This window comes from Coturnix japonica, chromosome 3 (assembly GCF_054131305.1).
Source record: "Coturnix japonica strain WE chromosome 3, WE-NBRP24, whole genome shotgun sequence".
Taxonomy (NCBI): domain Eukaryota; kingdom Metazoa; phylum Chordata; class Aves; order Galliformes; family Phasianidae; genus Coturnix; species Coturnix japonica.
In genome coordinates this window covers 83,483,238-83,497,819 of record NC_140665.1, presented here as the reverse complement: position 1 = coordinate 83,497,819, position 14,582 = coordinate 83,483,238, and the positions used below count along the sequence as shown (strand labels likewise).

At 38.3% G+C, this 14,582-nt stretch overlaps 1 protein-coding gene across 7 annotated transcripts in view; it reads left to right on the top strand.

Moving 5' to 3' along the window:
• The window catches only part of LRRC1 (leucine rich repeat containing 1), a 79,764-nt gene that overhangs the window by 27,028 nt on the left and 38,154 nt on the right, over positions 1 to 14,582 (top strand). For all 7 annotated transcript variants that reach the window (XM_085543850.1, XM_085543854.1, XM_085543852.1 and 4 more), the window contains exons 5-7: positions 11,119 to 11,175; positions 12,405 to 12,468; positions 13,193 to 13,267. In XM_085543850.1, the coding sequence (XP_085399976.1) occupies positions 11,119 to 11,175; positions 12,405 to 12,468; positions 13,193 to 13,267 (196 nt within the window). The remainder of the gene's footprint in view (positions 1 to 11,118; positions 11,176 to 12,404; positions 12,469 to 13,192; positions 13,268 to 14,582) is intronic.

Sequence of the window (14,582 nt, the reverse complement as noted above, 5' to 3'; positions counted from 1 at the left end):
CAATAATACCTGCTTTACAACTAATACCTGGAGGAAGGTCACTGCTGACAAGTCACTGCTGTGGCTCTGGCTTCTTGTGTAGCCTGCCTGTCATTTGATAAATGTGGCTGGTGATAAGCTGTCTTTCAGAGCAAATGAATAGAAAGAGTTTTGGTTGGAATGGGAATACCAGGCATTTGCAGAAATGTCAGTATGTGGAACTACATAAGAATATGTGTAGTAATTTTTCTATTATTGGTCCTAAACAGTTCAAGGAGGTGCTGTGAATCTATTTCAACTTTATGTGAGCTGTTGCAGAATGCAACAGTGTAACCCATTCTTCCTCTAATGCCAATGTTGAAGCCAAAACCCTGGGACTCTAATTTGCTTCAGGAAGGGCCATATGCTCATTGCTGGTGAGTTTTCCTGGATGGTTAGGCTCCTATTCAAATCTGACAGGCCTGCTTTGGTCTGACGAGTGCACCCAGGATAGCTCTCTAAAGTTCTGCATATTTTTATTTATACAAAAACACTTGAATTTTTTTTAGCAGAAATTTATGCTAATCAGATTTATGCCTAAAGAAGAAGGGACAAATGTGTTGAGCTTTAGTTTTTTGGCTCGTCAGGTATTCAGAATAGAAAGAAATATGGCAGTTGGGAAGTAAACCTGGACCTTTCCAAGACGGACAGAAATTAACCTAACAGGAGGGAAAGTAATGACGTTCACAAAAATTTAATTGTTCTTGAAGTCTACAGGGGAATGTTGATCTTTTTGGAATACATTCAAATGATCAGAATCTGGTGATTTTATTTATTTATTTTTAAATACGTATGCTTCATGGTAAGTGACAGGACAGTGCTCCTTTTCTGTCCTTCAAGTGTGGGAATTTCAGCCACTGTCGACAAGGAGAGAGATATTCTGTCTAACTATAGTTAGAAATGAAATTAGAAAGGTCTCGTTTGCAGTCAGTTAGGGCTGCAGCTTAAAGTTTTTACATTACGTTTACCACTGACAGTGAATTTCATAAATACATTTTGAATACACTTGCATCCATAAGTAATGAAACTATTTATTTCAGTCTGGATATCAACAGGTGCAGCTTTTCCTTTTTATTTCACAAAGGCTTTGTAGTTTTTTTTAAGCATGAACTCATCATTTAAGTGAATTTGGTCCAGTTGACTGCCTTATGTTTTGGTAAAAGCAGCAGCGAAACGACCTGTGGGTTCTCCAAACATAACATACTTCTGCTTCTAGTTCCCTTCTCTGTTCATTTTCCCCTGCCCTTTCTGGGGCCCCCAGAATGCTAGATATTAAGTCGTGCTGAGTGTCTCTTTATGGCTGAAGAGATGAAAGAAGACTCTTCCAGGTGTTTGGATATGTTTGCAAATGCCTTGCTGGAATTTCTTTGTGCTTTGCATTAAGATCCATGATATTATTTAATGAAATAGGCTTGGGGTATGTGCTTTACATAAGAAAAGTCGAATCCTGAGCAAGAAAGTACGTATTGGCATATACTGGTGAGCTATACTAGTACGGTTGTGCTTAGGGAAAAAACCTGGAGTCTGTGCTTGTTATTGGTTTTATGGCCACTAGAGGATTTGGAAAATTAGGGAAAAACATCCTCAATTTCTATGGCCTTAAAGTCTTGTCTGGGAAACTGCCTTATACAGTCAGTGACATGAGTTTGAGATCAAATCCAACTCAGGGTGGTATAGTGATCAGAACGACTTGCATTTCACCTGTGGAGAACTTCTTTGTGGAAGCAGGTCTTACAGATATCCAATCCAGTTTTCCTATTGTCTGATGTATAAGATGAATATCAATGATCAGCTTCTCCGTCTCAGGCAACTATCATAATGTATTCTAGCTTTTGATATGTAAAGTTGCTGTTTATATTTTTGTTGTGCTGTTAAGATTCTAAAGCATAGCCCTTTCAAGTTCTTCTTTTCCTTTGCGTTGCCAAAATGGAGCATATTTAGGGGTCCCAAGTGGATGCTTGAAGAACATAGGCAAGGCCTCTCTGTTCCCTTTCGTTGTCTTGTGCATGAATGGACTTAGTGTGTATCAGCTTGTTGTATTCTATGTAACCAATTCAGACTGTTTATCAATTGCCAGTATATGTGCTAGAAGTTTTCCCTTGTTAGATAAAAACTTTCCCTTTTTGAAGCCTGTGCCTTGTATATAATTTTATTGTGTCACATCTCTTTTTAGTAAGCTCTGCTCTGGGACGTGGTGACAGACGAGATGTTATAATATAAGCAGTGTTGTTTTTTTTTTTGTGTTTCTCTGTGATTTGCAATGTTTAATGTGTTGCATAGAATAAAATAGTGAGTGCTGATGTATGCATGATATTAAAGCTAATAATTATCTTAAACAGGAGCTTTCTGTAGCTGAACCATTCAGAGAAACAGGTTACACAATTTAAGCTGTTAGTGGGAGTGTCCTTTCAAGTGTTTCTCAGCTTAATGAAGCAGGTCTGATTTCCCTGTGTGTTCTGCTTGTGATGGTAGAGCTGTTCAATGAGCAAGTGTGGTCAGTTCTTACTGCCACTGGTAGCATTTAGGAATTTCTATTCGCTTCCAGATTTTTTCTTCAGTAGTTCCTTATTTACGCAACATCCAGGGCACTGTTTGTTCCTGAAATTCAGAACTCAAGGTGTCTTACCAGCCTTCCTCAGGTATGCCTTGCAGTATTACGAGTGCTCAGATATATGTACTTCCCAAGCACGTTCTGTCCTTATGTATTAATTTCATAGCATTGACCTCAAAATTAGTTCCTCCCACCCTACGGTGCGATACTGCCTTTTGACCTACAAAGATTTTTTGTGCTGTGCGCTCATGGTTTAATATCTCAAAAGAGAAGACAGATTGTTTGTCATCGTTGTATGTTTATTTAGTTGTGGTTCTTTGTCCTGAATGAAGTCCAGATAGCTTTGAAAGCCTTTATGTGAGTCTCTGATGTTTAATATAGCATTGGGCTTTCAGATCTGTGCTTCAAAAAGAATCTGCCCTAGCCAAAAAAACATTCAAATAGGCATTTCTTGCTGAAAGGACTTAGACAGTTTTCTGTCTGACTGTGTGGAACAATAAAATTAGCAGTTACAGCTTTCTTTTTGGCTGAAGTAAAGCGCATAACTCTACCACTGTGCTTGAAGTTATGATTTAAGGCCTTCTACCCATCAGCATACGAAACCATCTAACTCTTATCTAATCCTTAGCTTTATTTTATCAGTCTTTCCTATGCCTGAGCATAGTCTGTAGTATACCCGTGATTCGTAGCCCCACTTTCTTCAGAGAACTGTACGGTCTGTGATGCAGGAAAGCAGAACAGCATTATTTTGGCATTAGAAATCTTTATAATGGGAGGTGAGAATTTATTTAGGTGGGAGGGATATTCTTCTGATGCCAATGACTGATGAGTCTGGTTTACCCCCAAGCTGCAAGCAGGCTGAATGGATCTGTGGACCTTACTACTGAAAGGGAATTAATTACCAGGTAAGCAGAGAAATTTTCCTCCTAATGTCAGCAGCTAGTGTATTCATTTTGTGATGCAAATGAACATAATGAGAAGAGTAGAGCAACTGTTAGAGCACTTAGGAAAAATGTCATGCAGAAAGATTTTTATAGGCATGTCTTTTGAGAGTCATGGAGCCATAAGTATCCAGAGATTTCATGTTAGGGAAACAAAGTTACTAAGTATGATTTTTTTAATAGATACGTTTTTAATTCTAGAGGCTTTCAGCAGCCTCTGAATTCACAATCTGTAATGATGATCTGAATAGGACAGTCTAGAGAATAGAAGATCTTGAAAAGCAAGAATGATGCTCTTGATGCACATGATCCAGAAACAGATCAGAGTGGCATGCTTATTTTGCTGAAGAATTCCTGGGCCAATCTTTGGCTGTGTTTTTCTTAGCATATGCTAGAATATCACAAGTAGAGACTATACATCTGGTAGTATAGGTCAGAGTGGGAAAAGCTCTCAAAGTTGCCTAGAGCAAGTCAATATTAAGGTTTAGCATAATAAGATTTTATGTGATAGGACAAAAGTGATGAGGAGGCCTACCATGCAAGCACGTAGAAGGAGAACTGTTTATAGGTGGCCTGGCTAGGCTGAATTAAATAGTAGCAAAATTTATCTCTCTGGCTAATCTGAATTTAGCACAAGTAATATTTTCAGAGTTTGAGTAGGTGGAGCAGTCAGTGTTAATCACAGCTGCTTCCTAAATGGCAAAACTTAATTTTAAGGAACTTGAAAATTTATTTCAGGACTACTGTCTAACAATACAGTAGTGAATGTGGGGCCATCTGGCCTTTTAGTAAGAAATATTACATCTTGTATGCTACACAAGAAAGATGTATTTAACATACAATTATTTATGGAAATAATTCAAGATTTTGTTTAAATGGTGGAAAACTAGTGTTGTGTGAGTGGAATGGAAGAGCTTTTCAAAATGAAATCTTGTAACAGTGAATTGGCTTAGTGTCCCCATACTGCTTTAGTAATCTTGGTAATTGAATTGAAGAAAGTGAATTCAAAAGTGATCAGGCTGTGCTGTAATTACAGATATCTCTCTTGCCTCTTACTGATCCCCACTGAAGGTCATAATGAGTTCAGTTTCCCTGTCTTTTGGGCCACGCTTATTGCTGTGTGTAGCGGGAGAGTACAACTGGTTCCAGCAACTTGAAAACTAAGTGTATGCAGAAGAGCATTCTTAGCAGCTTAGACTACCTCTGTTACGGATTTAGGGAGTTCCTTGTTCATAAACTGTAGTACTTCACTCCCTTTTGAAAATCTGGATGTGACTTGTGCTGAGTTGTCTATCCAGTCTTACCTCCATTTAGTGCCTCATAAGATGCGAATGCTGTTTAGCCTTCCATTTTCCCTTGTGGAAGATCTGCAGCTTTTTTACAAGCTAATTGTATTGACAGTTTGATACAAGAAACTGATGATTCAAATGTGCTCCCTCTGGCTTTGTGTCTTTCCTGTCAGAGTCTAGAATGACAAAATTACCATCTTTACTTTTGTTTGTGCCTATTTAAAGTCAGTTCTACAAGGAAGCACTGTATGTAAGTTGTATCTGCTTTTCAAAGCTCCATAGAAAATGGCAAGTTTAAGGAACACAAGTCTTTCACATTTTCTCATTGATCTTACTAGAACACTATCCTGCTTCTCAAGTCTGGTGATGGACTGCTAAAGAAAAACTATTGTACTTTTCCCTTGTATTTTATATAAGTAATTTTGAGCAGAAAATAGCGTTTAACTTCGGTGCAAGTTACTTCAAGTTACTTTGCCTCTAGAAAGAGGGAAGGTAAATGGTCTAGAAGACGACTTTTGGATGGACAGTCTTCAGGCATGTTGATGAGGAGAGGTGATAAGTTTCATTAGAACTAAACCTAGTTATCTTGCTTTGCAATTCTTGTTCCCTACAAAAGGTAGCATTACTTTTGTTGTGTTGAAAGTGACTTTATGCCAAAAACGCCCATGGAGCTGATTGTTCAGACTCTGTGGCAGCACTAAGCCTGCAGTGCTGAGTGAACTGTCAGTCTGCAGCCACAAGCTGTGTGGGATGGGAGTAGCATGGTAGGATCCTGTCAGAGGAGGCACGTAACTGCTGTGTCTTGGGACAGGGCTGTTTTCTTTGCACAGGGGGAATGGGCTGCAGTGCATGTAAATACAACTCTTGTTTCATACGCTTTGTTTGTTGGTGTCACAGTATTAGTTAGCCTATGGTGTCTTGGAAGACCCTTGGCAGACAGGAAGACTGACACATTGCTTGTTTGCTCAAAAAAAGATGAGTTGCTGAGTTTAAACTCCATTCCTTCCTACCCCAGTGTTGTGTCTGAATGTTTGCTCATGTAAAAGTGTAGGGGCAGGACATTACCAAAGTCAGAGCAATCTAAGTGCGGGCCCAGTGGGCTGAAATCCTTTGAACTGGTGTAGATAGCCAGAAAACAGACTTCATATCACACTACTGCATGCTGTATGCTTGGACTATGTTGCGTACCTGCATATGTAGCTGCATAAAACAATGTTGTACTGCACCAAATACTGAGTGTTGACCATGTTCATGTGATAGACTCTGAAGAGCAGTTTGTATGCTTGTTCTTGGAAATCATCTCCTGATGAAACAGGGATGTACCTGTACTACTGTTACTACTGGTACTGCTGCTTTCTGGGAAGACATTCTTATTTTCCTCATCTGCATCTCCCACAGCTTCTGAATGCCTTCGTTTGAGTATTGCAGCTGGTTGGCTTTGAAATCTTAACAGTTCTGAAGTCCTTAATAAAACCATCTTCATACTTCCTCTATGAAGTGTTATGCTACAGAGCTTATTAAAGATAAGAGCTCCAAGCATCTTAAGGACTGCTGTTTCTCCTTTATCTGTTGGGATAATGATGACTCTTCCTGTGCCCAGAGTCATCCTTATTGGTAGGACTTTCCTTTGTTTCACATGAGCATGAGGACTGTGCCATCTTTCCCATCTTTTGTTTCTCTTTGCAGTCTGTGGGGAGGAAAAGGTCTTTATTAGTTGCTGTATCCAAAACTGCATTTAAGATTTTGCTTTCTCCTAGTCAAGTATGCTGGAAGGGTGCAAATGGGGCCTTGGATTTCTGCAAGAATTTGTTATTTTCATCTCATGAAGTTTTGCTCCATCGTTTCCCAAAGTCTGACTTTTCTTGTATGCTCAGCAGAGCTGTGTTCATGACATAAGATCAGAATACTTGATACTTCTGTTAATGAAATAAGAGAAGGCTGTTGTTTTTCTACTTTTTTTACTCTCTTTTAATTAAGCACCTTTACCTTTCATATTAGTCCTTTTATTCTCTGTCTTTATTTTATTTAAGCTATTTCTATGTTTCTCCTTTACTGTATTTGTATTTCTTTCTCTTCATTTTCACATTATGTGTCACTGTACTTCCCAGTTCTTTCCTCAGAAGCCTTACTTGTTCACTCACTGTCCTGATGTAGTGAGGGATGGGGTAGAGTGAGCCTGGTGATGTTCTCTGTTGTCACTCTTAAGTATGACTTTCTGTTGCCTTAAGTAGAAAAATGATAGCACTGTCCCTCATGTTAAAGCACCAGCAGAGCTCATCTCAGTTTTGTATCTAGTGACTTATCAAAACACAGAACATTTAATGTATGTGATACACTCTAAATATTGTGGTTTCATCCATGAATGAAACTAGAGGATGCTTATGTCTTTCCTTTGGTGGTTTTTTGTTACTTTAAACTATAGTTTAAAGTATTTAGTTTGGTGAGTTCTTGCCATCTGCAGTCATCTGCTTTTTAAGTGACTTTTCTAGGACGTTGCTACTGATAGATTCTCTACAGTTGATCTAGAGAACAATGAACTCGCTTTGGAAGAACAAGGTTGTGCTTTAATTCAGGTGTTAGAGACTTGTTCTAGAATTCACTCTGTTTGAGCGGAGCCACAGAGGTTGGCATGAAGACTCCTTCATGCCAAGAAGGAGTATTTGAGAAGTTCCTCAGGTGTATCCTTTTCTGTAGGGCATGAATGCTTCCAGCATTTACAGACGGCTTTGTTGCTCTTAGCTTTATTCTCAGTTTTTGCTTTCACATTTCTTCATTTTGTTCTTCTGGCTGTCATCACCAGCATCTGAAGTTACTTCGAGTATGGAATAAACATATCTGGTTTGTACTGAAAGCGGCATTTTTAGCCATATCAAACCTTTACTTTCTGCTTGGTTCCACCTTTAAATCAGAAATAATCTGGAAAGCCTTGTTGTATTTCAGCTACTGAATCCTCTGTCTGATTTTGCTGTTGCCTTGTGTTCAGTAATTTCACACGCATGCACACCATTCAGTGTGTGTGGTAGCTCTTGTGGCGAGAGTTATTACAATGTTAATATGTTTTTTTTACAAGTTTCGTAGCTTCTTACAATAGCGACCTTGGAAATACTCGACTTATTTTTCCCCCTTTAGAATGTAGCTGACATCCTGTTTGAATGTTTTCTGGGGGAGCGAGAGCTGTTTGTCTCTTTGTTCTAGAGCAGTCTGCAATGCTCTGCAGCATATTTGTATTCCAGAATTAGCTGTGAGCAGCTGCTGATCGAGCTGTGTCTCCTGCCAGAGTAGGCTGGACTGCCCCTGTGCTTTACAGATTGATGTTAAAAACCCCCAGTAACTACTTTTCTCCCTTAGATTAGAATTGGAGTGAGGGAAAGATCTGAAACCATTAAGGGATGGCTTCTTTTAGTTCCTTTCTTCCAAAAGACTCTACTAACAATGCACCCATAAAATTAATGGCAGAGGGGAAAGAAGGAAATTCTTTCAATTAGAATGTTGTGAAAAGTCATTATTTGTAGCTGAGAAGGGGGAAAGAATACATTTTCTGCAGAGAATGTGTTATTAAATAAGGCAATGTATTTGAAAAATAGCAAGAAACGTAGGATTTTTCTTGCTTGTGGCTTAAAGTCCCGTCTGTTAACATACATTTAAAGTAGCAGAATAAGAATGTGTAATGTACTAAGAACCTCTTGGGAAATATAAGGGAAATATGAGACCTTCCCTCTGTAATGTATCAAGCTGGTGCTCCAGTACATCAGCACGACTCTTCCATTTTTGCCTGCTATTTTATTTGGTAATTATCATGTCTTCCCATTTTAAATTGCAACATGTAAGTTTGCTGGAGGCGGTTTTGTAACTTGTAGAGGTTTAAGCGTCATGAGTTTCCTCATGTTTTTCTGGCCTCTTTTTTTTTTTTTTTCTTTTTTTTCAGGAAGATCCACCTAATCATAATATTTCAGTCTATTCGACCAGCTTTGCTGATGTAAACTTAGTAGCTTTGTTTAACATGACTTCATTTTGCCTACTGGGGTCTGTTTATATTGTGTTTGGGCTGGACCTGAGAACCTGGAAGAAGTACAAAGGATAGATTAAAGGGGTGGAGGGTTATGCCTGTATTTTATTCCAGGGTGAAGTTGTAACTGTAAGCACACTGTGAGTAACTGCAGAATAAAGTTCTTTTCTGGACAGCTGTGTCTCTAAGTGTGAAGACATAGTCCTGCAGGTGGTATGAGAAGAGAACTTAACGTGGGACTGGGATCAACAGTAGTCACTCTGGAACACACAATAAGCAGCTGGATGCAAATGTAGCTCTCAGTGGGTATCCCCAGGGCTACAGCTACCTGCAAGCTTCTCATAGCACGGCTGGCTTAGGCAGCACTGATACTTTCATTACACGTTTCTGACAGTTGTGTTGGCCCAGGTGTCTAAAGGGATTTACAGTATGTTGGATTAGGGATCCGTGTTATTCCTTTTTGCTGGGTTATTTTTAAGGAGGATCAATTTCCTGAGCCGATTCACTGACCTGTCCCAGTTTAATGATACAATGAGACAAGCTGCGGAGGTGGCTTCCATGTTCTTGCTGTTCAGTGTGGTTTTGCTGACAAAGATTTCTGTTTAACCACAGCTGAAGTGGTGTCTGATGTAAGAAGAGAAATTAAGAGATTATTGCACCATTTTACTCATCGGCACATCACTGTGATGGGGAGGGAGATAAGTAGAGGCAGGATGATTTGTAAACACAAGATTACATACAGCTTGGTGGAGTAAGCATTCTTTACGTGTTCTCTTGTTGAAAGTGGATCATGGGACTGACCTAATAAAAGCTTGAAGAGAACATGCAACATTTGAAGGAAGACTGGAATAAGTTTCTGGATAGGAAACCTGTGAACCAAAGCATTGAACTTCATAGATGGTGATCTGAGTGGGAGCAGACCCATGTTATGACAGCTCTGGAGAGAAGTGGTCCTTCTGATATCATTTCTTCCCTCACCCCTCTGCTGGTGTGGTTTATGCAAGCATGTTAGATACTGTGTCCCATCCTCACTCATGCTTTTAGTGTTACAATTTTTATCTGAGAGTTGTGTGATTGGAATGATGACTTCCTTACTACCTAGTTTCTGTCAAATGTTTTTAGAGTTGACAGTAGTTGGGTTATTCTCACTTATCTTTAATTGTTCTTATGATAACTTACATTAAAATATCTGTGCCCATATGGTATGTTTTAAATGTATTTCTTCTGGAGGGATGTAGAGCACACTGGGTAACATTTGCTTATTTTAAAAGCTGTGGAGGACTGTTCAGAATGTAGTCCAAGCTCCTGTGAGATTTCAGTCAGTGTTTTATGAATGCTTTGCAAAACTGATGCTTGAAGTAAGATGCGTTTTGTGTTTTTTTTTTTTTCAGACCATCCAAATTCAATCCGTAAAAAATTTTTTCTCCTTTAATAACTCATCAATTATGTTGCCTTCCCTGCTTCTATAGATGCATCGGAGTCACAAAATAGAGCTTTTTATTCAGGATGTTGGTTGCTTTTCTTTACTGGCACTAACTACTGATTGTGTGTGAATCAGTATGTTGGTATTGTTTGAAGTGAAAACAAAAGCATTAGCTTTATGCAGCCTTTGTACATGTGTTTGTGTGTTTGTTTCTTTTTCCTTAGGTATACAAACAACCATTTTAGGCTTGGGTTTAACAGGTGTTTCAAATTCAGTGATGTATGAATATATTTTAATCTAGTTGTTATTTAAGGTATACAATATTATTCTCCTCCCTGCACACCAATGGAGAACATATTCTGTTGCAGGGAACTACTTATTTGTAGTCACTGTATCTGGTTTGTATTTTTCCCTGGGACAGTGGAGGATTAGAGCAGATTATAGTGTTGGAATAATGTCCGACTCCTTGTGTTCCATTTAGTCATAAATAAACCCCTGAAAAATCTGAATGTTGCTATGGTGATGTTAGTAAAAGCCTGGGATATGGAGTAGTGAGCTGCTTAGAAGCATAATGTCACTTACGGTAATGAGCGTGCTGCGGTTCTAACAGTGATGAGTTTACCTGACGCTCTGTAACTTCTGTAGCCCGTGACAGGTTCTGAAAGCAGATGTGTAAATTCAGTTTATTAATTTTCTTCTTAACAAATGGAAAATTATGTTTTGCCTGTTTACTTTCTACCATTTGTAGTATTACAGAGAAACAAGCAAAGATTTCCATTCTTTGTATGCTTTGCATGATGGTCTGGTGGAATTGAAAACAAAGCAGTTCATAGCAATTTTGTTATAAATTGTTTAAACACTGGTTGTTTTTGTGTTTTTGTTTCTTTTAGTCTTTATAACCTGGCTTCACTGGAACTCAGAGAGAATTTGCTGACATATTTGCCCGAGTAAGTGACATTTCAAACGTTTGATGGTGTTAGTGTAAAATGTTCTGAATAAAAACATGCTGGCATCTGAAACAGAATGACAACTAGAAACAAATATCCAATTTCAGGTTGACAACCGTTATGAGATGCAGCTTTGTTTTAACAGCACCAGCTTACACCCAATCTTTGTAGATGTAACTGGTTAGCTAATGGAGTCTCCTGTTTCTTTAGATTATTTTTTTTTCTGGGCATATCTAATCTGTATAAAATAAGGATGTTTCTATGTTGTCTTTATTGTGACTGAGTAATTGGTGATTTTTTTGTACAATTAATCAGTTATCTTACAGGCTGGGGGTCTGTTTTGGTTGTTTGGAAGAAACTCTTTCTGTCTATAATGAAGTAGTTTCCTTTCTTCACTGCTGGTTCTCCAGTTCTGTTTGGATCCTTTTTTCCTGTCAATCTACCCAGTACTTCTGTTGCTGCATTTTAGAGCTGTGGGCCACAAGGAACTTGAAATGTCAGTGATCAGAAGTTATGAACTACTAGCTAGGTTTCTCCATTCAGTGTCACACAGAAGCTACTATAGATGCTGGTAATTTTATTGCTGCTGGAATATCTGGAGTGTCAGTAATGTAACTGACAAGTCTCTGGTTTTTGAGTTATTGCAGCTTTAGGAAAGGTAAGCGAAAGTTCTATGGTAGACTGCTTCTGAAGTAGGAAGTTAACGCTTTGTGCCTGTTCATGTTCAGAGAGATTTTTACATGGGATTTTGCTTCTTCGCATCCTCAAATCCATCCTGAAATTCTCCAGAATTTGATAGGTCGGGTTGACAAGACAAATGATGAATTTAGCGAGTCTTGATTAACACTTTTTTAGGTACTGTCACATGTGACCACTATGTGAAATTTTTATTCACTTGCATAACAGTAAATGCCCCCTGAAATAAATCTAACCAACTATACTGAACTATGTGGCATTGTCCACCCCAAGGACTGATGGTTAAAATCAAGCATAACAATCTGATTGCTTGTACTAAGTTTTATGTTTCAAGAGCATACAATTATGCTGACAAACCACATTATTTTTTTCAGTAAGATATTGCTGTAGGAGGTCTATGCCCAGTAAAATTAACTGTCTGTCTGCAATATGTAGTAATTTGAAATACAAGTTTCAGTAAAATGAGCTCATTCAAATACATTTGGTTTCTGTTGGTTTAGTCTGATGTGGTTTTGTTTTGACTTATCTCACAGATCGCTTGCCCAGCTGCAGCGTCTAGAAGAACTTGATTTAGGAAACAATGAACTTTATCACTTGGTAAGAGAATATGCCACTGAAAGTGCACATTGGTCTTGTTTCACACGTAATTAAATAGGCCACGTGATATTCTAAATCGAAGAAAGAAAAATACATGGAGGGGAAAGTCTTTTTATATGTACGGATACATTTTGGCAGTGAGTTGGAGCTTCCCATATCTGCTTCATCTTGTTCAGTGCAGTATTATCTTGCCTGAAAAATTTCTGCAGCTCTTCTCCAGAGAATGAGAGTACTTTATATGGATAAATGGAAGAGTGGAAGGGCACACGCTTGGCCGTAACAGTCAAAATGAACACACAAGCATTTGTTGAGAACTGGAAGGGGTCAGCACGGATACGTGCTCAATTGTATTTCCAGATTGGAATTGGGAATCTTTGGGATAATGCTGAGGCAAACTTTAGAGCTGCCATGTCTTTAATTATGGCAGACAGGTATACCAGGAGATATGTCACCTTCATTAAGCTGGCTCAGTTGAATCTTGGATTTGCAGTAGATGAAGAGAATGCATGCAGTTTGATAGTGCTTGTCAACTGAGTTCTTACAGGATATTAAATAATTAGTTTGTAGGATGGAATTCCCAAATGGTGACAGCAACTCTTGCTGCATTTGGCTGTGGTACCTCTAAATAATGCTTGCAGTAAGAATTGCTTTACTCACATACTAATTAGGGATGGTCATTTATTTAAATGTTCTGTGTTACTTGACATTGCCTTTTATCTTATAGCCAGAAACAATTGGTGCACTTTTCAATCTTAAAGACCTATGGTTGGATGGAAACCAATTAGCTGAAATACCTCAGGTAAGAATGGGCTCCAGTGTTACTGTATTAAAGGTGCTTTTAAAGGAAAACCTTTACATTAATATCTACAAGGAGACAATCTAAAATTGGCTTGTTTTTTCATTTTACTTTGCATGCATTTGGCTTTGGATGTTTAAGATTTTTCTCTTAATAAGTTCCTCTTTAAGGGATTATACATTATCAAGTATAGTCATGTATGCTGTCAGACACATTGCTTTAAACATTTTATTAAAGGAACTGTTTGCTAATAGACACATTGTTCGGTTTGTAGGATGACACATACTCTTTATGATCTTGGTGTGATGATCAAGGAACCACTAACTGGCTGCTCTAATCCTCACATTTCGTACCTATCTAAGCCACAGTTTAGAGAATGCATCACTGTTTTCTGCTGTCATCTTCTATGTAGATGCATTATTTGATAGTAGAACAATGGTAAAGCTGTTGCCATGAATAAAAGCTTTGATCTATGAAGGCAAATGCCCATCTGACAATTGTCATGGAAGAGGGACCTTAGCATTTAAAGCTTACAGCACCTCTAAATTCCCTTCCCTAAGAACAGCTATAATGTGTGGGAGGGTTTCTTTTCCTTCTTTTTCTTTTAGAGCCAAGTTAAAACCTGCTTTCCATGTTCCTTGTTCAACTTGTTGTCATTTGCTGTATTGATCTCACTGTCAACAACATAACTTGGCAACTGGTTACAGTTTAGTGGACTTTGTTGACTTGGTTGTTGGCTTGGCCTAATTATCTTTTAAGAGTATCTATTTAAACACCGATAATCATTCATAAAAGGTCAAGAGTGACTTCAGCAGGTGCTTTTGTTGAAACTGGCTGTAACTGTGTGTTTTGTTTTTATGTCCAAAGGATGAACTTGTGGGATAAAAGCTGCGTGTGTGTTTAATGAAAGATCTCTTGGGAAGAAAACATTTTCTAAACAAAACATTTTCTAAAAAAAAATAATTAAAAAATGCAATCTTGTGAGTTAGAGTCAGAGAAAATATGTGAAATTATGAACATAAAGCATTTGTGAAAGTAAAGGACAACTCCCTTCTTTCTCCTATCACTCTGTTCTCCCAGAGATGATTTAAGTGACTGAAGCGTGAAGTGTTATAGAACACGCATAGGGGTGTATATGTGTACATGGGGAGTGGGAGGGTTGCTCTCATACTTAATAGGGAGAAAGGTATTTCTCTGTCAGACTTTAAAGCTGATTGTCAGATTACCATTGTAAAAATTAAGTAATCATAATTGTAGGTGACGGCGGTATACTTGCCACTTCTAAGATGCTTGCTAGAGCAACACTCCCAATTCCTAT